Source organism: Rhinoraja longicauda, chromosome 28 (assembly GCF_053455715.1).
Source record: "Rhinoraja longicauda isolate Sanriku21f chromosome 28, sRhiLon1.1, whole genome shotgun sequence".
In the NCBI taxonomy this organism is placed as follows: domain Eukaryota; kingdom Metazoa; phylum Chordata; class Chondrichthyes; order Rajiformes; family Arhynchobatidae; genus Rhinoraja; species Rhinoraja longicauda.
Window position 1 is genome coordinate 18559930 of NC_135980.1, and position 26211 is coordinate 18586140.

The following is a 26211-nucleotide window of genomic DNA, read 5'->3' on the forward strand; positions in this document are numbered from 1 at the left end:
CTGGGTGTTCCGGCTTCCTGCAACATCTTAAAGAGTGTATGGAGGTTAATTTGCCTCTGTAAATTGCCCCTTGTAGGGAGTTGGTGAGAAAGAGAGATAACATAGAGCTAGTGTGAAGGTGTTATCGATTTTTGGCATGGACTTCATGGGCAGAAGGGCCTGTTTCCATGCTGTATCTTTTAATCAATCAATCAAGTCAGAGATGTTGGTCAATATGTAAATATTGACCAGTATGCAGAAGAATATTTCTTCGTTCTTCTTCAAAATAATGTCACGGTATCTTTTGCAAGGGTAAATTTGTCATTGCATTTGGCACATTGAGCAGTGAAATGTATGGTCGGCATGGACAAGATGGGTCGAAGGGCCTGTTTCCATGCTGTACACCTCTATGACTCTAAACATCACAACTCTGAAAGGTAGATTATTGTGCATTTAAATCACACTTTTAGTCACCCATGAGAAAAAAGAAAGGCACTGAATTTACAGTTAGATATCCTCTCTGCGTCTGTTGGCTAAATTAGTACAGAGGAAGAAGAAGTGAAATGGTGCAGAATGTGAAATAGTTCTGCAGTGTTGCATTGCTTTCCTGCGGACATTACCACATCAAACGTTGACAAACGAGATGCTTCACGGCAGAGAGGCACGGCCACAGAGAAAGGGCGACGGGAGTAGGTTAACTGAATGACCCGGCCCCAGTGTTGATCCAGCCAAACCACGGCATTGCTGGGAGTGGGGTGGGATCTCAGAGTTCACACTACTGATGGTCCACATCCAGCCAGCTCTTGGACATAGTGGTTGAGTTCACATCCTCTTTGTGGTTGGTTCATCAGCAGCTTCTAACCAGCATGGTAAGAAACTGACCCAGCACTAATCTCCTGAGAAAAGCAGTATGGACTGACTTCACCCAAAGATTAATAAGAATCTGAGAGGCAACTTTTTCACACAGTGGGTGGTGGGTATGTTGAATGAGCTGCCAGAGAAGATAGTTGAAGCAGGTACTATAACAATCTTTAAAAGGCATTCGGACAGGTACAGTACATGGATAGGAAATGTTTAGAGAGATAAAGGTTTAGCAAGCAAATGGGACTAGCGTGGATGGGGCATTTTGTTCCTTCCTACCACCTCCTCTCACCTGTCCTCCCTCCCCCCTCCCCCAACAGTCCTCCATACCACCTGCCTGGTCTCTCTACCCTCCACCTGGCCTGCCTACACTCCACCTACCCTACATACTCCCCGTCCACTGCCCGTCCTCACTATCCCCACCTTTCCTCTTAACCACCCCTCCATCCCAGATCTGCCATCCCTATTCCCCCTGTCATTTCCCTCCCTTCCCCCCACTATCTGTCCTATCCATCAGGGAACTACAACAGATAATGAAGTTTATGATGGTTATGAAGGTTATGAAGTTGACGATGAACTGGTGATCTCCTCTGGCAATGACAAATACCTGGAGTCAGTCGTGTTAAGACGAGGCATTCTGAAAGAGGCTGAGACTATTTCTTGTGAAGGCTCCAATTGTGTCGGCCAATTCCAAAATGTGGCCGAAAGGAACCACTTTCTGTAACTTTCTGAGTGTTGGGGGAAGGAATGGGGCAGGGATGGAAGCAAGTGGACAATAAAAGAAGTTTATAGAATCTGGTATAAATGATAAACTGGAAGTCTGAATTTACATGTTGGTGATGAGAAAACTCAACTCTTGCTTGCCTTGACCTTGCCTGATGCAGTAACCAAGCTTCTTTCTGGTGAAGCAAAAAATATACCAAGAAATTCCTCTAAGCAGTGCCTATATGAATCTTATCCAAACAGCGCAGATAATTAGAATGGCAATTTCTGAGTTTGCAGATTCCAGGGACCTAATCCATTGGATAACTTGAAGGTTTAGCAAAAATGTTGATTTCAAGTCTATCAATTCTTCAAAATGTTATGACTTTACATTTTTATGCAAATTGCTAACTGCGCTTAACAACTGTCCATTCACCAGTAAGGCACTGACTCACTGAGATGCTGCAGAACAAATTCCCAATCGCTCACGTTGTTCCTTGCTTTGTACCACCTAGTTCCTAGAAACACAAAGGGTTCTATATTTGTCTGAAGAAGGGTTCCAACCTGAAAAGCCACCCATCCTTTTTCTCCAGAGATGATGCCTGATCCATTGAGTTAATCCAGCATTTGTGTCTGTCTTCAACACAAAGGGTGAGGTTGGCAAAGTCGATAGAGGATGTTATGGAAACAATATCGTTGGAGTAGGTAGAATCCTCAAATTTGGACCACTGATCAATAGAGGGTGGGTCCTTGATCATGGGCTGATCACGTTGGAGAGTACTTACCTTTTCATTTAATTAAGACAAAGTCAAAGTAGGTTTATCCCAATAAACTGAAAGGCCTTTTTAATTGCATGTGGTCCACAATAACCAAATTCCCTGGCCGTCTATATCCTTCCCCTGAGATACTCTTTCATTCTTCAGATGTCTAGGTTCATTGCTCCCCACTGCAACCCACCCCTCCTCACCCACCACCCTCAGTCAAGGCAACACTCTCTTCCCTCTAAGGACTTGATCCAATCTCTCAATCCCTCTTCACCTCCTTTGAAGGTTCTCACAGGCCCCTGGAGTCGCCCCTTCGCCACACTCGCCCTTCAGTTCATTCTTTGATCCTGATCCATGTCCCAGCTGCCGTTCCTCACTTCCTCACCAATGTTACACCTCGGTTTATTCCTTTCCCAGCCCCAAGTTAACATTACACCCACTTCCTCAGTTCATTGGTTCCATTACATTCACTCCATTAAGATATTGCAAGCTCATGTGTGATTAATTTTTCCAGTAGACTATGTATTCTCCATTGACAATTGATCCCTCATGTAAAAGAAGACCCATTTGTTCTGTCCACAAGTAAGTGCACTGAGAATATGGAATAGCGTACTGTACAGCACAGGAACAGGCCCTTCAGCCCACAATGTCCGTGCGGAACATGATGCCAAGTTAAACTAATCTCCTCTGTCTGCTTATCCCTTCATTCCCTGCATATCGATGTTATTCCGATCCAAAATTCTCTTGAATGCCATTATTGTATCCGTCCCCAGCACCAACCCCGGCAGAACGTTCCAGGCACCCGTCACGCTTTGTGCCAAAAACTTGTCCTGCACATTTCCTTTAAACTTTGCCTCACTCACCTTAAAGCTGTGCTCTCACGGTTTGACATTTTTACCCAGGGAAAACGATTCTGACAGTCAACTATGCCTCTCATAGTTTTATATAATTTGATCAGGTCTCCCCTCAACCTACATTGCTCCAGGGAAAACATCCAAGTTTGTCCAACCTCTTCTTATAGCCAATACCCACCAATCCAGGCAGCATTTTGAATGCACAATGCATTCAAAAGGGCGTGTGTACTCTGTCAGTAGTGGGGGAAGATTAATTCATCCACTTACTCATTCTCAGATTATCATAGATAGATAGGTACATAGACAATTGGTGCAGTAGTAAGCCATTCGGCCCTTCGAGCCAGCACCGCCATTCATTGTGATCATGGCTGATCATCCACAATCAGTACCCAGTTCCTGCCTTCTCCCCATACCCCTTGATTCCTCTAGCCCTAGGATCTCTATCTAAGTTTCTTTTAAATGCATCCAGTGAATCAGCTTCCACTGCCTTCTGAGGCAGAGAATGCCACAAATTCACAACTCTCTGTGTGAAAAAGTTTTTCCTTATCTCAATTCTAAATGGCCTACCCCTTATTCTTAAACCATGGCCCCTGGTTCTGGACTCACCCAACATCGGGAACATTTTTCCGGCATCTAGTGGGTCCAGTCCCTTAATAATTTTATATAAGATCCCCTCTCATCCTTCTAAATTCCAGTGAATACAAGTCCAGTCGCTCCATTCTTTCATCTTATGACAGTCCTGCCATCCCGGGAATTAACCTTGTGAACCTACGCTGCACTCCCTCAATAGCAAGAATGTCCTTACTCAAATTAGGAGACCAAAACTGCACACAATACTCCAGGTGTGGTCTCACCAGGGCCCTGTACAACTGCAGAAGGACCTCTTTGCTCCTGTACTCAACTCCTTTCTTTATGAGGGCCAACATGCCTTCTGTAAACTGTAGGAGTCAATGTCTATAAAGTATAGGACACGATGGATTATTTTAACAGAAGCAAATTAAAAAATGCTGGATGAACTCAGTGGGTCAGGCAGCATTTGTGGAGGAAAATGAACCAACAACATTTCGGGTCAGGACCATTTTTGGTCGCCTGTCTATTCCCTCCACAGATTCTGTCTGACCCCGTGAGTTCCTTCAGCAATTTGTTCTTTGTTCAACACTCTAGCATCTGCATTTTCTTGTCTCCAATTTAATTGAAGCAATTGAAAAACATCACAGAGAATGCAAAAAGTCTTTAAATATGAATTTTCAAAAAACGTTTGATAAAATATATGAGTAAATGCCAATATGTTCTTTGATGCTGACAACTGTATTAAAGAGAAATGTTTCAGTAAATAGCAGGGATGAAGGGTGTCTGAGCTAGACAGGGTGTGGCTGTGAGATGCCAGAGCCACATATCCCAATAACTGTATGGTAGATGCATTCCAATTACACAATAATTTAATATTAGACACAAGATGAAAACCAGTGAAGATGATTGCAAGGGTTTGCAGGACTGCAGAGAGGTTAGTGGCGATAATGTTTATTACAGAGAAACGGAAGCAAATCCTAAGAATAGATTTTCAAACTGAACTAAAGCTGCAAACCTTCCTGATTGCAAGAACCTTCTCATGGCCCCTTTCTCTCATCTCTCTTAAAAACAGGACAATCTATTTCTGGCTGGTTTTCACCTTTTTTTCACTCACAAACAATTGCTCTATTCTTTTACATCTCTTTTTGACCTGTAAGTAACTATCTTCTGCACTCTGTACCCTTTGATCTATCCATTATCCTTGAGTTTGACGACTGTTTTCATGTTGAGTGACAATAGACAATAGGTGCAGGAGTAGGCCATTCAGCCCTTCGAGCCAGCACCGCCATTCAATGTGATCATGGCTGATCACTCTCAATCAGTACCCCGTTCCTGCCTTCTCCCCATACCTCCTCACGCCGCTATCCTTAAGAGCTCTATCCAGCACTCTCTTGAAAGCATCCAACGAACTGGCCTCCACTGCCTTCTGAGGCAGAGAATTCCACACCTTCACTACTCTCTGACTGAAAAAGTTCTTCCTCATCTCCGTTCTAAATGGCCTACCCCTTATTCTTAAACTGTGGCCCCTTGTTCTGGACTCCCCCAACATTGGGAACATGTTTCCTGCCTCTAATGTGTCCAATCCCCTAATTATCTTATATGTTTCAATAAGATCCCCCTCATCCTTCTAAATTCCAGTGTATACAAGCCCAATCGCTCCAGCCTTTCAACATACGACAGTCCCGCCATTCCGGGAATTAACCTAATGAACTTACGCTGCACGCCCTCCATAGCAAGAATATCCTTCCTCAAATTTGGAGACCAAAACTGCACACAGTACTCCAGGTGCAGTCTCACCAGGGCCCGGTACAACTGTAGAAGGACCTCTTTGCTCCTATACTCAACTCTTCTTGTTATGAAGGCCAACATTCCATTGGCTTTCTTCACTGCCTGCTGTACCTGCATGCTTCCTTTCATTGACTGATGCACTAGGACACCCAGATCTCGTTGAACTCCCCCTCCTCCTAACTTGACACCATTCAGATAATAATCTGCCTTTCTATTTTACTTCCAAAGTGAATAACCTCACACTTATCTACATTAAACTGCATCTGCCATGTATCCGCCCACTCACACAACCTGTCCAAGTCACCCTGCAGCCTTATTGCATCTTCCTCACAATTCACACTACCCCCCAGCTTAGTATCATCTGCAAATTTGCTAATGGTACTTTTAATCCCTTCGTCTAAGTCATTAATGTATATCGTAAATAGCTGGGGTCCCAGCACCGAACCTTGCGGTACCCCACTGGTCACTGCCTGCCATTCCGAAAGGGCCCCATTTATCCCCACTCTTTGCTTTCTGTCTGTCAACCAATTTTCTATCCATGTCAGTACCCTACCACCAATACCATGTGCCCTAATTTTGCCCACTAATCTCCTATGTGGGACCTTGTCGAAGGCTTTCTGAAAGTCGAGGTACACCACATCCACTGACTCTCCCCTGTCAATTTTCCTAGTTACATCCTCAAAAAATTCCAGTAGATTTGTCAAGCATGATTTCCCCTTCGTAAATCCATGTTGACTCGGAATGATCCCGTTACTGCTATCCAAATGCTCAGCAATTTCGTCTTTTATAATTGACTCCAGCATCTTCCCCACCACTGATTCAGACTAACTGGTCTATAATTACCCGTTTTCTCTCTCCCTCCTTTCTTAAAAAGTGGGATAACATTTGCTATCCTCCAATCCACAGGAACTGATCCTGAATCTATAGAACATTGAAAAATGATCTCCAATGCTTCCACTATTTCTAGAGCCACCTCCTTAAGTACCCTGGGATGCAGACCATCAAGCCCTGGGGATTTATCAGCCTTCAGTCCCATCAGTCTACCCAAAACCATTTCCTGCCTAATGTGGATTTCCTTCAGTTCCTCCATCACCCTAGGTTCTCCGGCCCCAAGAACATTTGGGAGATTGTGTGTATCTTCCTCAGTGAAGACAGATCCAAAGTAACGGTTTAACTCGTCTGCCATTTCTTTGTTCCCCATAATAAATTCCCCTGTTTCTGTCTTCAAGGGACCCACATTTGCCTTGACTATTTTTTTCCTCTTCACGTACCTAAAAAAACTTTTGCTATCCTCCTTTATATTATAGGAGTGTTATCTGATCTGGTTAAATACCATGCAAAACTCATCTTATCACTGTATCTTGATACACGTGATAATATTAAACCCAAACCTAAATAAAAATATGCTTCCAAAAAGCTCATTTCAAGTTACATAATCTCTCTGTAATATTACACCTTTGTATTTTTAATTTTATATTTGCTGCTGTATTTCTATTTTTTAAAGCATTTAAAAAATTTCTCTTATCTTTTTATTTTTTAATTAAGATCTGATTCTGACAGCCACTTTCTTTATGGTTACGGTGTTGGTTTGCAGGTAGCAGGGCAATTGTTTCTCTTGTGTTTGTTCCTGTCTTAGGTCAGGAATAGTGTCTTTCATTTATGGTCACATTTATAGTGATGACTAATTTCTTTAAATTATTTTTTAGAGATGAGGAATTTGGGCCAAACACGAGCAAAGAGGACTAGCTTAGATGGGGCATATTAGTCGGAATGGATGGGTTGTGTCAAAGGGCCTGTTTGTGTGCTGGTCACAATACTTCAGCCGCCAAAGCCCTGAACTCTGGAATCCTATCTCAGAGCTTTCCTCACCTCCTCTCTTTCCTTTCTTAAGATACTTTTAATGTTAATTCACATGGAGTCCATTTCTTGATTACCTCATGTGGATTCTTGTTCACCAGTAAATCTGGAAGTTCTATGATTTCTGCCCCAATCATTCCCATCGTTGGGACTTTACCATTCCCACCCAGAGACATGGACACCTCTGTGTGTGGGCCTGGTTCACAAGAAGATCCTGTTGAACAGGGCTAAAAGCTGCCCAAAGCTCGGACATAATGTGGCCACTGAGGAAAGTTGCATGTGAAATTTTGTGATCTTTTGCACCATTTTATTTGTTTCTGTGTGACTTGAGCCAATATTTAGAATAACAGAGCACTCTGGGGCTGTCATGAGGTTTCATTTGAATGTGGCTTTCAAGCACAAACTTCCCAGAAGCGATGAGAAGAAAATTATTTAAAACCGATGCAGAGGGGGAAATGAGAAAACAATATTAATAATGCAACACAAGTGAGGGAAGAGGAACAACAAGATGTTGCTTAAACTAAAAACAGTACATGCAAATAATGTACATTAAAAAAGTAAAATGAAGCATCTAGGCTGTCTTTTCTCTATGTTCACCAACACCAGTACTCCACTGATACATTGGATAGTCCTCTATGTGTGGGATTTACAGTTTTGGAAGCTATTTTATTCTGAAAGAAGAGTCTTGACCCGAAATGTCACCCATTCCTTCTCTCCTGAGATGCTGCCTGGCCCGCTGAGTTACTCCAGCATTTTGTGATACCTTATTCAGAAAGATGTTTCCACCAAATTGTTTGTTGTGCAGCTCAAACATTTTCAGAAATGTATGTGCAAAGTCCTGAATACAATGCAACTGTTGGTGAATCAGTTGGGTCTGGTGACCTTGTCATGGAAGAAGCACCATTTTGGGATCTTTCTTCAGACACATTGTAGTAGGAGGGAGAAAGCTGGAAAAGAGAGGTGGGGGGGGGGGGGGGGGCAATGCCTAGCAAGTGATAGGTGGATAGACACAAAATGCTGGGGTAACTCAGAGGGACAGGCAGCATCTCTGGAGAGGATTGGGTGATGTTTTGGGTCGAGTTTGAGGATGGGTCTCAACCCAAAACATCACCCAATCCTTCACTTCAGAGAGGCTGCCTGTACCGCTGAGCTACTCCAGCATTTCGTGTCTATCTTCGGTGTAACCCAGCATCTGCAGTTCCTTCCTACAAAAGGGAGAGGCGGAAAGAGGGGAGGGGCGAGGCGATTAGCAGATGGGTGGAGAAAGTGACAAAGGCTAGAGATGAAAAGGAGACAGAAGGGTGTGAGATAAGGAGAGAAGAGGAGTGGTGCCAAGCCAGAGGGTGGAATATAAATGGAAGGGGACAGAGTTTGTGGGAAGAGAGAAAGGAGAGTGGGGAAAATGAATGTGTATCAGAGTGGGTGGGAGGCACAGGAATTAGGAAGGGGGAATGGGGGATTTAATTAAAATTGGAGAATTCAATATTCATAACAATGCCACGTGAGCTACCCAGGCAGAATATGAGATAGTTATCAAAGGAATCTTGTAAAGTTTCTGTGAAAATCTTTGCAGAATTTCAAAAGGCTCAAAGATACAAAATAAAATGTCATTATACTGCCATTGTATCATTGCAAGCCTTGATTACAAGGCCTCAATATCAAGTCATTATCAACCAAGTTGGGTCAATAATTTTGAGAACATCAGCGCATGAAAGATTTTAAAAAGCATAATTGATAGGTTTTATGTTGGAAATTATAAATGTTGACTTGAAAGAGAATATTTAGGGCCACTGTAATTAAGAAACATCACTTGATCCAGTGAACTGTTGAAAATCAGCTTTCATTTGGAGCAATTTGAAGCGGCCAGGATCGTGTTTAAACAAAAACTCAAAATATTGGAAGGCGAGGAAGAAAATAACTAACGATTGCTCAAGAAAATTAACTCTGATTATATATTGCTGTTCTTAAGTAGTTTGCAGCTTATCCTTTTTTTTTGCTCAAGGTTAGTTCTTGTTTCATACTTAGAACTTCCTGTAATTTGCAGAACTACATTTTCATGATTCATGGTGGACATCTGGATAGTTGTAAAAAACAGGAACATTTGCCGAAGGAGAGGGTTTCTAAACTCCACTGACCAGTTTTGCTGTGTAGGAAGGAACCACATATGCTGGTTTAAACTGAAGATAGACACAAAAAGCTGGAGTAACTCAGCGGTTCAGGGCAGCATCTCGGACGTTTTGGGTCTGAAGAAGGATCTCAACCCGAAACGTCACCTATTTCTTTTCTCCAGAGATACTGCCAGACCTGCTGTTACTCCAGTATTTTGTGTCTATGACCAGTTTTACTTTTGATAACTGTTGCATGGCCATCAGAACATAAATCATCACTCCTATTGTACTTCCATCAGAGTGGGGAATGTGGAGGAGCCGCTGTGATGCATGTTTATGTTAAATTTAATGTAGCTGTGTGTCTTGTTGCTTTTTTGGTATGATGGTATGGCAAATCAAATTCCTTGCATGCTGCAAAACATACTTGACTAATAAATTACTCTTATGATTATGATTATGATTTTACAGATTCATTTATTTTGTGGTGAAACAAAGTTGATAAGTCTGGGAATATAGCCATCTTTGCTTCATAAACCACAGAATTTAATTGGATATATTTGGATATTTGGTAAAACAGATAGAAGTATAAAAAATTATGAGAGGTTTAGATGTGTTGGACAGTCAGAATCTTTTTTCCAGGATGAAAATGTCAAAGACTAGAGAGCACAGCTTTAAGGTGAGAGCAGCAATGTTTAAAGGAAATTTACGACGCGTTTATTTTATGCAGAGAGTGGTGTGAACTTGGAATGCACTGCCAGAAGAGTGATAGAAGCAGATGTGATATCAATGTTTCAGATGCATTCAGACAGTCACAAGAGCAGGCAGGGAGGAGAGGGATATGGATCTTGTGCAGGCAGATTGGATTAGTTCAGATTGGAATCATGATCAATGCAGACATTCCAGAACAAGGGGCCACAGTTTAAGAATAAGGGGTAGGCCATTTAGAACTGAGATGAGGAAAAACTTTTACAGTCAGAGAGTTGTGAATCTGTGGAATTCTCTGCCTCAGAAGGCAGTGGAGGCCAATTCTCTGAATGCATTCAAGAGAGAGCTGGATAGAGCTCTTAAGGATAGCGGAGTCAGGGGGTATGGGGAGAAGGCAGGAACGGGGTACTGATTGAGAATGATCAGCCATGATCACATTGAATGGCGGTGCTGGCTCGAAGGGCCGAATGGTCTCCACCTGCACCTATTGTCTATTGTCTATTCCTGTACTGTACTGTTGTGTATTCTAAGTCATGTCAAAGTCACAGATGCTTGTGGGTTCCATGATACCAGAGCCATCTAACTCGGCAAAATTTGTTTGTGATCAATTCCACATCATGTCCAACAGTGGAGGACCTCGTTTGCACTTCTGCTGGGAGAAAGGCTGGCAATACTGATCTGATTTCCACATGACTGAGGAGAGCTGTTCAAGTAGAGTTAGCTCCAGCAAATGGAGGGTGTCCTTCCAGTGTTACATTCTACCCTTGTGATGATGACAACGATCACATACTACAGTTTGTGTGCATCACATGTTGACTATTAGCTAATGTCTATTTACTGACTGTCTAGCCTATCTATGATCACATAGTTTTAAACACTTCTATTTTTTTCTCCTCAACCTCTGACACTCCACAAATAAACAATCCAAGCTCGCCCAGTCTCTCCCTGTAACTAATACCCTGGAAGGCCTTTCTTCAGCTCCTCAAACTCCTTAGTATTTCTGGCAAGTTTTTAAATTCTTCTCTGAAGACAAACACAAAATAATTGTCTAATTCCTCTGCTTTCCCTTATTTCCTGTTATTAACCTCCCATTTTTGCAAGGATCGAGATGAGGAGAAATGTTTTCAGGCAGAGGGTGGTGAATCTTTGGAATCGTCCACATCAGAGGCTGTACACAGTCACTGAGTTCATTCAAAATAGATCAAAGAGGTGCAGATTGTAATGGTATCAAACGATGTAGGGAAAATAGCTTTGATTTAGAAGATCAAGTGAGATCTTCAACAATGGCGGAACAGGATTGAATGGCCTGCTTCTGGCCCTAACTCTCAAGTTCTAATGTTCTTCTGTCTAAACTTTCCTCTAATTTTTATTACAGATTTTAATGCTTATAATTTTAATTGTACCTTACATTGACCTTAATTTTAATCATACTTTAGGTGGAACTATCTCTGCCATCTATTTATATTCGACAACCTTCAACACAACTGTACACAGCCGTGGATGGTTTGTAACTGGGGCATCCATGTTTCATCGCTGTACTTGTTGAAAGGATACAAAGATATAGTCATCCAAGTAGCGTTTCTTAAGATTCTCCACGATAGCATCCTCCGTGATCTTGGACAGAAGCACCATGTCGTCCACGCCACTCTGTTTAACATTGTGGCTCTGCCAGTGATACTTCTCCTTGCTCCCCTGAACAAAAGAGGAAACGTGAATGTTTCAATGCTGCCAGCCAAGATATCTTAACGTTTACCAGCATGAATATAACATATCGTTTTACATGTACACAAAACACACTCACGCACACAGTCAATCAGAACCTTTATCCCAGTGTGGAAGTGTTGTAGACGAGAGGGAATAGCTTTCAGGTGAGAGATGTGCAGAGCAAGTTTTTCTACCCAAAGGATAGTGAGTGCCTGGAACGCACTGCCAGGGATGGTGGTGGAGGCAGATATGAGAGTGGTATTTGAAAGGTTTTTAGGTTGGCACATGGATATAACAGTATAACAGTATAACAGAACTTTATTGTCATTCGGTATAAATACCGAACGAAATTTCAGCAGTCACAAGACACAGCAAAAAAGAAAAGAACACAGGACACACGACCCCAACACAAACATCCATCACAGTGACTCCAAACACCCCCTCACTGTGATGGAAGGCAACAAAACTTCCACTCTCTTCCCCCCGCGCCCACGGACAGGCAGCTCGACCCCTATATGCAGGGAATGGAAGGATATTGATCATGTGCAGTCAGAGATTAGTTTAATTTGGCATCGTTCGGCATGGATGTTGATGCCTGAAGGGCCTGGTCCTGCAATGTACTTTCCAAGTTCTATGTTTACACACATATTGTACTCAAGAATTCCATGACATAAAATAGTTGTGCATGCCTGCTATCTTCCATTTGGGGTAGTGGAACATTTTTGTTGTTTATTTCTTAGAATTGTCAGGAACAACTCAGTTATCATCTGATGAAGGTATGTCAGCTGAATCAGGTACTGCTGTTTTGAAGAAATCAGTTAGATAGTCTTACTGTTTTACAGCGCAGAGACTCGGTTTGATCCTGATCTCAGGTGCTGCCTGTGTGGAGTTTGCACATTCCCCTGTGACCGCGTGGATTTCCTCAGGGTGTTCCAGTTTCCACACACATTTCAAAGACGTGCGGATTTGTAGGATGATTGGCCTCTGTAAATTACCCCAGGAGTGGATGTGACAGTAGATAACAAAGAACTAGTGTGAATGGGTGATCGATGGTCAACATGGACTTGGTGGGCTAAAGAATCTGTTTTATTTTGATTAAAAAAAAAAAAATCTCTCCTCGATACTCTCCAAGTTATACACTGAGGGAATGTTATACTTACTTGGAATAAACAAGTATAAAGGAGTCAGTGGTGGAGAGAAGAATGGAGTTCTTGCAAAACTGGCTCAACATTAGAGCACAACAGCAAGAGAAAATGGATAGAAAGAAATCTTGCATTTATTTGGTACTTTTCACCTCCCTTTCAGGATGTTCTAAAACGCTCTGTAATCAGTAAATATGGTTACTGGACATATGACAGTCATTTTGTGCACAGCAAGCTCTAACAATAGCAATGTCTTTTTATATGGTTCCTTTAACAGTAAAAAACCCACTAATGGTTCCTAGTAAAGAAGAACAAATGAACAGTGTTTGTGACACCTCATTGTCAGGTCCAAGCCTTAAACAGGGTGCAGGGTCCTTTCGAGGAACTCATGGGTGATTCCATCCTGTTTGAGGTTGTTCCTAATTCACTACGTGTAAAAAAAATCTCCTCAGAGTACCGCTATCTATCTTCTCCCCTGCCATGGGAAACAGACTAGCTATCTACCCCATCTGCTATTGTTCTGCCTAACATCCCAGCACCTCATATTTTGCTTGGGGAGCTTACAACCCAGCAGTATGAACATTGATTTCCCCAATTTCAAGTAACCTTTCCATTCCCTCCCATCCCTCACCCCCTCCTCCCGCCCCACCCCCACCCCAGTCATCCTAACAGTTCCGTTGTTTGCATCCTTATATGTCCTTGTTATCATCTTTTCCCCTGCCAACAATGGGTTATTATGGGCTCCACCCTTCCTTGGTCATCTGTTGCTGGTCCTGTTTTGTTCTGGCCCTTTCTTAACTCAAGTTCCCCCCGTTCTACGTTCAGTCTGAAGCAGTGTCCCGACCTGAAACATCAACCATACTTTTTCTCCAGAGATGCTGCCTGACCTGCTGAGGCACTCTAGCACTTTGTGTCTATTCCCAGATGATACATGTCCCTCTGGGTTCACAATGTTCATCACAGTCTGTTATCTCACCACTTTATGTCTCAGCAGCAACATACTAATCAGGTATATTCTCTGCAAGATTACTTCCACACTCTATTCCACCCCCCTTCCCATTTATAAATCCTTTGGTCCTTCTTTGCTGAGTTCTAAATTGTTCCCAGTCTGAAGAAGGGTCCTGACCCAAAACGTTGTCTGTCCATTCTCTCCCCAGATGCTACCTGACCAACCGAGCTCCTCCAGCACTTTGTGTTTTGCCGTTTCCAGTCCACAGTCTAATTATTTTCAGAACTGACTATTTAAGATTGAGAAAAGTAAAGTGTTGGAAGAACTCTGAGGGTTTGGCAGTATCTGTGGAGGGGCAATGTTTCTGGTTAAAACCCTTTTATAAACAGTCTTTTATAAACAGTTAATGGACCACGAGTTGTGAGTCACCAATTGATATTGATCAGTTGTGAATGCTTGTACATTTATGACACTCAACAGGCCAGTCCAATGCCTTTTCTTGCCTTACGTCCTCAAAGTAATAGATAACTAATTTCATATAATGCATTCTCTTTTTTGATGTATTAACATGACTGAAGTGAGAGCAAAGTGGGGCTGGATGCAGGGCACTAGTCTGACAATTTTGGTTCATTATTTTATGGTTTGGGATCTGCCCTATAAGGACAGTGCAGGAGGAAACAAAAAAACCTTTTGCAGCAGAAATGCATAAATGATTGAAGGAAAACAGCTGTTGGACTCAAATGAAAGGGCAGAGCAGAGGACAACATGAATGATGGAACCATGAACTCTCTCCTCCAGACATTATACAAAAATACATGACGAAAATGGCCAGGTGATCCAGGAAAATGCCTGTACATGATCCATATCCCTCCATTCCCCAGCATATCCATGTGTCTATCCGTGAGCCTATTGAACACCACAATTGTATCTGCCTCCACCATCACCTCTGGCAGCACTTTCCAGGCACTCGCCAGTCTCTACATAACAAACTTGCTCTGCACATCTCCTTTAAACTTTGCCCCTATCATCTTGAAGCTATGCCCTCTAGTCTTTGACATTTCCACCTTGGGAAAAAGGTACTGATTTCATATCTCTCATAATTTTACATACTTATGACAGGTCTCTCCTCAACCTCCGACACTCCAGAGAAAACAATCAATTTATCAAACCTCTCATTACAGCTAATACCCCCTAATCCAGGCTGGATTCTGGTAAACCTCCTTTGCACCCTCTCCAAAGCCTCCACATCCTTCCGATAATAGGGCAACCTGAACTGCACACAATACTCCAAATGCAGCCTAACTAAAGTTCTACAACGCAATTCAGGGCCTCTTTTGACCCTTTTAATTCACCAATTAGCCTATTCACTTCCAAATATGAGTAAATCCTATCCCAAAGAATCCTCTACAAAGTTACTCTGCCACTGATTTGAGGCTCAACAGCCTATAATTCCTTCGATTCCCTCTACTTCCCTTTGGGAAAGGAACAATATTGGCAACTCTCTGTTCTTCTGAGACCTTGCGGATAGAGGATACAAAGATCTTCATCAAGGCCTCTGCAGGACCTCTCCACCAATATCGCTCCACATCTGGGACACAGATGTCGGGACTGCACGACATTCATGCAAGAGCCAGCAGTGATGGGGCTGGCTGAGTGGCCTTCCTTCTCTGTACAGACCTTGGGAGGGAGGGCAGAGGGGGTTGGGCACTGAGGAGCAAAGATCTCAGGGAGTCTGGGTCAGAACGGTTGGGTGCCGTGTGGAGTCAGATGGGGTCTCTACGTCCGGATGAGGGAAAGGGTGGGGGGAGGGGGAGAATGACAACAGGAAGACGCAACTTCCTGAGGAGCAATGCAGCCAGGAAATGGTGCAACGCCGCAAACAAGAGCCAGTCGCAGGAGTTAACATGCAGCTTACTGCTGTGACTTTTCTTACCAATGCATTTTCAAGGGATGAACCTGTTATAAATAGATTATTTGAGCTATTTTGTGGCTTCTTGCAAACCTTCAGATGCCAACACAGCAGTGGCAGCAAGCTCTGGACAGTGTATCAAAGCTGAAGCAAAACACAAGGGGGCAGGCAGCATCTGTGGAGGAAATGGATAGACGATGCTTCGGGTCGGGACCCTTCTTCAGACTGATTGGAGTTGGATGGAGAAAGCTGGAGGAGTGGAGGCAGGTCAAAGCCTGGCTGTGATATATGGATACAAGTGAGGTGGGGGAGAGGGGGTGTTTGGCAGATGGGTGGAGGAAGTGACAACGTCGAGAGATGAAAAGGAACAAAATATGTCAGATAAGGAGAGGAGAGGAGGAGTGAAATACCAAGCCAGAGGGAGGGGAGGAAGGGGATAGGGAGAGGGGAAAGCAGCATGATGATGGGGGGGGGGGGGGGGGGGTAGGAGGACGTTAATGGGTCAGGCAGCATCTGTGGGGGAATGGACAGACTGCATTTTAGATCAGGTCCTTTCAAGAAACCTGAAGAAGAGTCCTGACCCGAAACTCCACCTATCCATTTCCTCCACAGACACTGCCTGACCTGTTGAGCTCCTCCAGCATCTGTAGTTCCTTGTGCCTCCATTGTATGGAACCTCCTGGGGTGTCTAACCTCGAGACAGCGGAGCTGGTGTAGAACTTTAGCCAGTCGGTCAAACACTGTCTCTCTTTCCCATGAAGAGCCGGGTAATTCCCCAGTGCTCATGATCAAATGCAACACTCACCTACAGACCCCGACTACTCAAAAAACACCAAAGCAATCAATGAGACTAAAACAAAAGTACTTTATGGTTAATGAGCACATCAGAAGAGGAGGAAATACATTCAGAAATCCAGAAAAATTGCAAACACCTAAATTGCAGTTTGATTGGGGATAGGTGAGAGAAAGAATCTGCCATTGAATGAGAGTTACACCTGACAGGAGGAAAAGGGGAAAGAAATGGTCAGAAAGATGCCACAATGGTACAATTGATTATGCCCGTATATTCCCTCCACAGATGCTGCCTGACCCACTGAGTTCTTCCAGCACAATGTGTTTTGCTCAAGATTCCAGCATCTGCATTTCCTTGTGTCTCTGGTACAATTGATTCTGTGGGTGCAATAGGTCACCATGAGAGAGTTCTCCAAGGGTCTCCTGTACAGCACCTCCCACAAAGGCCCAGCTTGCTCACCCCCCACTTCCACCTCAGCCCTAACGCCATTTAATCACCAGTCCGCTGCTGTCGGAATAGTACAGCCAGCCGCAAAGACCACAGCAGAAGGCAATGTCAAACTTCCCCAATTTTTCTCAAAGCAAAGTGGCCTACTTATAGCTGGCCTTAGAAGTGGATGAACAAGGCACTCATTTGCACCAAATCACTGCAAAATTTAAAATACATGAAGACCAGTAATCATCTGAGCATGGATTTGACCAAGGCAGACCCACCCTAGTCAATCCTGCAAAGACCTCCTCAGGAACTGTGAATCTGCACCTACACTAGCAGTCACCCACAGACTGGACTAGCATCAGCCAGACTTCAGCCGACTCAGAATCACACCTTTCCACCAGCACCCATAACTTCATCATCACCCTGTATATGAGAAGACACACTGCGCTGGAGTAACTTAGTGGGTCTAGCAGCATCTCAGGAGAACATGGATAGGTGGCGTTTTGGGTTGGGACCCAGCTTCATCCTGTAGGTTCCATCCCCACAGATACATGGGCTAGCAGAGGTGGTGTAGAGTGATCTACCATCAGGAGGGATTTCACACTTGGATTGGACTTGATGTTAAGATAGTACATAGAACAGTACTGCGCAGTAACAGGCCCTTCAGCCCACAATGTCCATGCCAAATGTGATGCCAAGACCAACACTATCTGCCTGTACATAAATCCATATCCCTCCATTCCCTGCATATCCATGGGCCTGACCAAAAAGCTCTTAAATGCTATCATATGTGCCTTCACCACCACCCCCGGCAGCGCGTTCCAGGCACCTGCCTTCTCTGTGTAAAAAACTTGCCCAGCACATCTCGTATAAACTTTGCCCCTCTCAGAGTAAAGCTATTCCCTCTAATATTTCTATTTCCATACCATAAAACTCTGACTCTCTAACCTATATGCCTCTCATAATGTTATATACTTCCAGCAGGTCTCCCCGCAGCCTCCAGAGAAAACAATCCAAGTCTGTCCAACCTCCTCTAATTGCTAGTGCCCCATAATCCAGGCATCATTCTGCTAACGTTGACCATGGACATTCCATACCAACTGGTCAAATGGACTATTGTTAACTTGGACTGCTCTCCAACAGCTGATGAATCATGTTCCTGTCATGAGCCTGAAAAGTCCCGACCCGAAACATCATCTGCCCATTCCATCTCCAGATGCTGCCTGACCTGCTGAGTTCCTCCAGCACTTTGTGTTTGCTCAAGATTCCAGCATCTGCAGCTCCTTGTGTCTCCGGTCACATCTGAATGGGCTTGCGAGAGGCACTGAGTGTGAAAGGTCATGGAGTCTGCTCAGTCGAGGGACCTCAGCACTCATTTACAGTGTAGTTTCATCACAAGCTGACTGGGTTTGGAAGACACGGTGACCAGACCTATCTGGGGCAAGTGGGTGGAGAAGCAACCTGAGGAACATGGCATTGCCATCGGGTTCCCCACAACGCTGCTGTCGATGCCTCTGTGCATGGCAACCATATGCACTATTTAACACATCCTATTGGGAGGCATCACAGTTTGGTTTGAGGACAGTTCTGCCCAAGACCACAAGAAATTGCAGAGAGTTGTAGATGTATCCTAGTATATCACACGTACCAAACTCTCCACCATTGACTCCTTCTGCACTTCAAGCTGTCCTGGGGAAACAGTTTGACTATCATAACTGTTGCAAGAAAAGTGTTCAAACTTCCTTCCTTGAGGAATATGTCAACATTTTCTATTATTAAACAGCTTTAATGTTTCTCCACAGACATCCACCTAGTTTCTGCCACACCTAATTTCATGCTGTTTCTATTCATCTTAACACCTCTGTAATATTTCAAGATTAGATTATTTTATTAAAAGACATTTGGACTGGTGCATGGATAGAAAAGGTTTAGAGGGATAGGGTTCAAATGCAAGCAGGTGGGTCTAGTGTGGATAGGTATGGGTAAGTTGGGCCATGGCACCTCTTTCCATGCTGTTTGACTCTATGACTTTCACATAATCAAAGACCTTTTCCACCCTGGTCATTCCTTCTTCCCACTTCCATCGAGCCAAAGATACAGAAGCTTGAAAGCGAGCACCACTAGACTCAGAAATAGGTTATTCCCCTCGGTTATCAGGCTTCTGAACAGTCCTTCCATAAGCTAGGGTACTATCTCAATCTTCCAACCTACCTCATTGCAGACGTTGGATTTTTTTCTCCGGAAATGCCACAGTGCTGAGAACGATATTCTGCACTCTGGTATTTTTCTGTTCACTCTACCCACTATACTTGAGTTTGGCTTGATTGTATTCACGTTGAGTATTATCAGATTAGATTGGTTGGCACGCAAGCAAAAGCTTGTCACTGTGTCTTGGTACACATGACAATAATAAACTAATACCAATTGTGTTAGAACGGATGTAGAAACAAGGAACTGCAGATGTTGGTTTACAAAAAAAGACAAGTGCTAGAATAACTCAGTAAGTCAGGCAGCATCTCTGCAGAACATGGATAGGAGACTTTTCAAGTTGGGATCCTTCAGACACTGTCAGGATGTTTAGTTTAGTTTAATTTAATTTAGAGATACTGCATAGGAAACAAGCCCCACCCAGTCCACACTGACCAAATATCACTCGTACACTAGTTCTATTTTACACCCTAGGGACAATTTACAGAAGCCAATTAACACAAACTGCATGACTGAAATGTGGGAGAAAACCAGAGTACAGAAAAAAACCATGTGGTCACAGGGAGAACAGATGGGGGCAGGACAAAGCTTGGCAAGTGATAAGTGGATGCAGGCAAGGGCAGTTTTGATTGGCAGGTGGTTGGACAAAGGTCAGAGTGCAGGAGGATGAGGGGTGGTCTTATAGCGGTATATGAAATCATGAAAGGAATAGATCGGGCAGATACACAGAGTCTCTTGCCCACAGTAGGTGAATCAAGAAGCAGAGGACATAGGTTTAAGGTGAAGGGGAAAAGATTTAATAGGAATCTGAGGGGTAACTTTTTCACACAAAGGTTGGTGAGTGTATGGAACAAGCTGCCAGAGGAGGTAGTTGAGGCAGGGGTTGAGGATTGGGGGTGTGTGTTTGTAGGTCAGTTGTAGACTTGGAAACAAAGTGCAATTGCTGGAAACACCAGGTTAGGCAGCATCTGTGGAGACAGAAATCATTAATGTTTCCGATCAAAGACCCTATGTCAGAGTGTTCTAACAGAGGGACTTCGACTTGAAATGGTAACTATTTCTCTCTCCACAGACACTGCCTGACCTGTGGTGTGATTCCAACATTGTGTTTTTGAACCAGATCCTATTTTATCTTTGATCTGCATTCGATAACAGGAACTGTTTCTCATCTTCATTAAATAAGTTTCAGAATTTCTTCACTGTCTGATCAAATGTTGACAGAGACCTGTTTAGATTAACCGCCCCATTCAAACAACCTCTTGGTACTGTCCACGCACACAAACAGCTCAGATATCTCACCCATTTCTGCACTTGTTACAAAAGTGCGCACATAGACAATAGACAATAGGTGCAGGAGTAGGCCATTCAGCCCTTCGAGCCAGCACCGCCATTCTTTCTACCATCGTCTCAATATTTTCACGGACTCAAGTCTGAACTTCTCCCCCTGAGCTTCCTGTGCACTGGTCACCTCAGTCATCATCAAAGCCGGTGACAAGGACAGTGAAGCTGTGGTTTGCTGAGGTGGCCTCCAATTTGCACTTGCTCAACGTCCGCTCTCAGGCACTTCCTGACACTAGACTCACGTCCCACCACAGAACACTGTATACACTGGAATTTAGAAGGATGAGGGGGGATCTTATTGAAACATATAAGATAATTAGGGGATTGGACACATTAGAGGCAGGAAACATGTTCCCAATGTTGGGGGAGTCCAGAACAAGGGGCCACAGTTTAAGAATAAGGGGTAGGCCATTTAGAACGGAGATGAGGAAGAACTTTTTCAGTCAGAGTGGTGAAGGTGTGGAATTCTCTGCCTCAGAAGGCAGTGGAGGCCAGTTCGTTGGATGCTTTCAAGAGAGAGCTGGATGGAGCTCTTAAGGATAGCGGAGTGAGAGGGTATGGGGAGAAGGCAGGAACGGGGTACTGATTGAGAGTGATCAGCCATGATCGCATTGAATGGCGGTGCTGGCTCGAAGGGCTGAATGGCCTACTCCTGCACCTATTGTCTATTGTCTATTGTCTATTGATATTCCTCACACATTCACTTCCCTTGGCTCCCCAGAAAATCATCCTCCCACCACCTCCTGCCTCAGTACCAGTCCGGGCACTTTCCACCTCCTCCCGAAATTCACAAGCAGGACAGTCCTGGTAGCAACGCACGAAATGCTGGAGAACTCAGTGGGTCAGGCAGCATCTGTGGAGGGAATGGACAGGCGACGTTTTGGGTCGGGACCCTTTGACAGACCCACTAGACCCTTTGCTTCAGCAGTCCTTGTCCCACAAAACCCAGTGTTTCCTAGCTTTCAGCTGCAGGGAAGGTGGGAGGTGCTGTGGAGAACAAGGGGAACATTTCTTGACAGGTTGCCCAAGTATTGCTATGGCAAAATTAAACACAGAGTGTAGGTGTAACTGTGGGTCAGGCAACATCTCTGGAGAACATGAATAGGTGATATTTCAGGTCGGGACCTTTCTTTAAATTACAGCAGCAGTTAGGGGTAGATTGTGGTTTGTCTGTCTTGAAGCAGGGGTGTTAGGCACATTCCTTGTGTGAACCTGCATCTCCCCATGGAGAGTGGGAAATTCCATCATTCTCTCCAACTGAAGACCAATCGTTTTTCTCTTTCCCAATCCTGATGAAGGGACTCATATCCAGAACGTTAACCCTGTTTCCATAGATACTGCCCAATCTGCTTCCAGCATTTTCTGTTTTTATTTTATATTTCCAGCATTTTCAATTTATTGATGTTCATTTCTTTGCACTTTGACTGCTGTTTTCCCTCTCATCCAGTCTCTTGTCACTTACACCCAAGACACCCCTTTTGCCATCCACCACTCTAACACTTTGCAGATTCCTGGTCCAATCTTTATACATTCCATCCTGCACCAACAGAGTCTGAGGGCTCTTTGCTTCTTCAATGAACAGACGCCCAAACAGTTCCCCCATTCCAGCACATCTTTCCACTTATTAATCTCATTCCTACAATGCAACTCCATTCATTTTCTGTAACTCCATTCATTTTCTCCAAGTCAAAGGCACAAGTATGAGAACTCCCATGGGCCCAAGCTGTGCCTGACTCTTCAGTGAATAATTGGAAAGTTTCTCATGCCGCCTCCCTCAACTCATTTCCTGATTGATAATTGTGTTGCTGCAGTTTCTTGCACTCCTACGGAATCTGAGGTTCATGATGTGTTCTACCACTACTGCTCTTGTTTTCACATCACTGATGCTTCCCTAGCCTTGCTCGACCTCTCTATGCTGTAGGGAGCAGTTCCTGGCCAATTTTCAACAGACATCTTCTGACTGCCTCCTCCCCACCTCCTCCCAATCTATCTCACTTTCTCCAACTCCAACGATAAAACTTCCCACTCCAGTGCTTTAGAGACACCTTCCTTCTTCCTCAATCCTTCACCATAGTTGTCAAAGCTCCCTCACATCCCCAACCTTGACTCTCAACCTTGATTAGTAAGGGCGTCAAAGGTAACAGGGAGAAGCCAGGAGAATGGGGTTGAAAGGGAAAAATAGATAGAATAGTGGAACAGATGACGGAACAAATGGCCTAATTCTACTTATATGTCTTATGGTCTTCTAGACTAACCCCTCTCCACAAACTACTAATCCTCCTCTTCAATCTTTGCCACCTCCTCTCAGATTCCACCCACAGACATATCCTCCCCTCTCCTCCACTCTCACATTCAGAACCATTCTCTTCACGCGTCCCTGGTACACTCTTCCATCTCCACCAAACCCTCATGATCCTTTCCCATTCAACATTGGGCCTTTCACCTCTGCTTCTCACCGCCTGGTGGTCCGATCAGTCCGTCCACGTGAAGTGGTCATGATGTGGTCTCCTTGATGCCGGTGGCCTCTTTGTAGACACCTCCACTTAGTCCACAGGAATGACTGTGAGCTGCAAGTCACCCATCACTTAAATTCTCCATCACGTTGCCACCTCTTGGTCGGCATGGACAAGTTTGGCATGAGAAGTCTGAACCTGTGCTGCATGACTCAATGACTCTCTCTCTCTCTCTCTCTCTCTCTCTCTCTGTCCTCCAACAATTCTCAATGGAAGCTCAAATACCAGCTCATCATCCGATTGCGTAAAGCACAGCCCAAGGAATTTAACAGTGAATTCACCCCAATCTCGGATAACTACTTTGTTCTCTCTGCACAGATGCAGACACACCTCTCTGGTTCAATTTGTTTCTCTTTTATTTTCTAACTCCGACTACTGTTTTTTTAGGGATTTGTTCCCTTGACAACTTTGGTCCCTGCCTATCACCTATGTTCCTTCCGTTCGCTCCTCATTCCCCTTCTCTAGAACTTAACATGTTTGTTCTTTTACAGTTCCTGTTCTGATGAAGACTCCTTGTCCTGAACCATAACACTGTTGTTTTCCTTCAGATCCTGCCTGACCCACTGACTGTTTATTGTATTCTCTTTCTTCCCTTCTATTCCATTGAGTTTAGAGGAACTCACTCTCAGTGAAACATGTCAAATCCCTACAGGGCTCAACAGGCTGGATGAAGGAAGGAAGTTCAGAGAGCGACACAAGCAACTGCAAGTGTTGGAATCATATGCAAAACACAAAGCGCTGGAAGAACTCAGCAGATTGAGCAACATCTATGCAAGTAACAGATTGATGAAGGGTCCCAACCCAAAACATAATCTGTCCATTCCCTCCACAGATGTTGCCTGACCCGTCGAGTTAGTCCAACACTTTGTCTTTTGCTTCGGAAGGGTGTTCCCTGGCTGAGGTGCTCGGGACTGGGATATGGGAAAGCCCATCTAGAACTGGAGGAAAATGTTCTTCACCTGGGAGTGGGGCGAATCTTTGAAATTCTCTACCCCAGAGGCGAAGTCACCGGGTTCATCCTAAGCAGAGATCGACATGTTGATGGACATTAAGGGTTTGGGAGGATGTGGCATTGGTGTGGAGGTAGATCAGCTGTGAACTTGTCAAATGGCAATGCAGCACTGGCTCTTCCTCCTGCTCTAGTCCTTGTGTTTTAATCTGCTGACTCTTCCCCTATAACTTTGACAATGGTTATGTGTAAACCTCTTAACCAGGGCGTGGCTGGGGGGGCAGAAGCTCAGGGTTCTGTCCCTGTGGGGAGGGGAGGGGCATCAACAGCTGGACACGTCCAGAACAAGAAAGACCAAGCTATCAGATCAGATCAGTCAAGGGTTCCCATTTTCCCCAATAAAAATCACTTCAATTTAACTACTGTGGCTATAGCTGACATTTCAAGCTTGCAGTACAAACAACGCAAACCCTTCCCAAATCCAGGTTATGTTTTCCCCAAGGACAGGACAAGGTGTCAGATCAAGAGGGGCACAGATAGGGTAAATTCACAGAGTCTTTTCCCCAGGGTAAGGGAATCAAGACCCAGAGGGCATAAGGTTAACGTGAGAGGGAAAGAGAAGAAAGATTTAATAGGCAACTTTTTCACACAGGAGATGGCGAGTATAGCTGCCACAGGAGGTGCTTGAGGCAGGTACAATAACAACATTTAATACATATTTGTACAGGTACGTGGATGGGAAAGGTCCAGAGGGACATGGGCCAAACGCGGGTAAATGGGGTTAGCTGAGACTCGGTCTCACGAGCGAGTTGGCCCGAAGGACCTGTTTCCTGTGTATATGACTAAGCTGCAAACACAAAACTGCAATAAAGGTCGGAGAACAGCAGCTTCTGTTCAGAACAGTTGGGTCATCGGTAGCACTGGCAAAAGTTACACTGACAAGTTGTAAAACTCTCCTCCTGAGGACCGGGACAACCTGAGTGCACAGTCCCAGAACTGGATCTGGTCTGGTCCCAGGCGAGACAGAAGTCATTCCGACCCACACGCAGAACTGTGGTAACAACGGACAGGACCCCGCTCACCATTGTCTGGCGCTGTTCTCACGGGCTGCTGCCACCGTCCCGAAATCGCTCGAAGCTTCCCAAAGGGCCGGCTTTGTCTAACTGGACATCTACTGTCCGGCAGTGCTCTCTCATTCCTCCCGGCCCCGCGGTGTCCCGCCAGCGACTGTCGCACCTCACGACTTCCTCCTCTCAGTTCCAGCTACCAATTACCATCCGATTGGCAGATCCGACAGTAATTTTCTGTTCAAACTGCTGCTCTCCAATGAAGAGTTACCGCCAACAGGTCAGCTGGAGAGAGAGGGGAGGGGGGGGGGGGGGGGGGGGGGTGTAACGGATACTAATGACAGAGTGAGCACCACGGGGCAGGAGTGGACGAGATATAAGATACAAGACAGTAGTTTCAAGCACGCGCCTACATCAGTCCCCTTATGATACTTTCATTTCCCCAGTCTAAATTGGAGTGGAAGTGACAATGTTCTGTCGACCCCGGCCAGCAACAAGCCCCCGAATTCAGCGCAGCTCTTAGCGTGGAGTCCACATTGGACAAGTGGTCCCAGCCTGTCCCATCACCGTCGCCTTTGTTCGCGGTTCAGGGACAAGGCGACCGCCGAGTGTCTCTGGGCAATAACTTAATTACTGAGCAGGTGACACCGAGCGGCGTCTTTCACCTTGAACTGCTTGGCAAACCCATAAACACAGATGACACCAAGGAGCCGGACTCAAATAGAATTAGAACGCCCGGCCGTTCAGCCCGGCTATGTCCATTGTGATATCCCCCTATTTTCTCCACTTCACCTCAGTTTCTTATAAATTCATTTAATTTCCTTTTGAAACGATTTAATCTATTCCTCCCCACCACTTCCTGTGCTGGCAGGTTCGACGTTGTAACTACTATCCGACAGGAGCCATTCTTCTCACTTCCGTGTTGACAAAATCAGTGATAGATTGACAGATCAATAACCCCTTCCCGTTATATCAATATTACCCAATATATCAATATAACCCCCTTCCCCGTT

General features: G+C 44.5%; 1 protein-coding gene across 1 annotated transcript in view; it reads right to left on the reverse strand.

Moving 5' to 3' along the window:
* LOC144607020 (unconventional myosin-If-like) overlaps positions 1 to 25376 on the reverse strand; it is a 69922-nt gene extending 44546 nt beyond the window's left edge. Inside the window, exons 1-2 of the mRNA XM_078423563.1 lie at positions 25214 to 25376; positions 11743 to 11880 (exon numbers count right to left, since the gene is read on the reverse strand). Of these exons, the coding sequence (XP_078279689.1) occupies positions 11743 to 11880; positions 25214 to 25216 (141 nt within the window). The 5' untranslated portion in view covers positions 25217 to 25376. The remainder of the gene's footprint in view (positions 1 to 11742; positions 11881 to 25213) is intronic.
* Between the last annotated feature and the right edge of the window lie 835 nt (positions 25377 to 26211).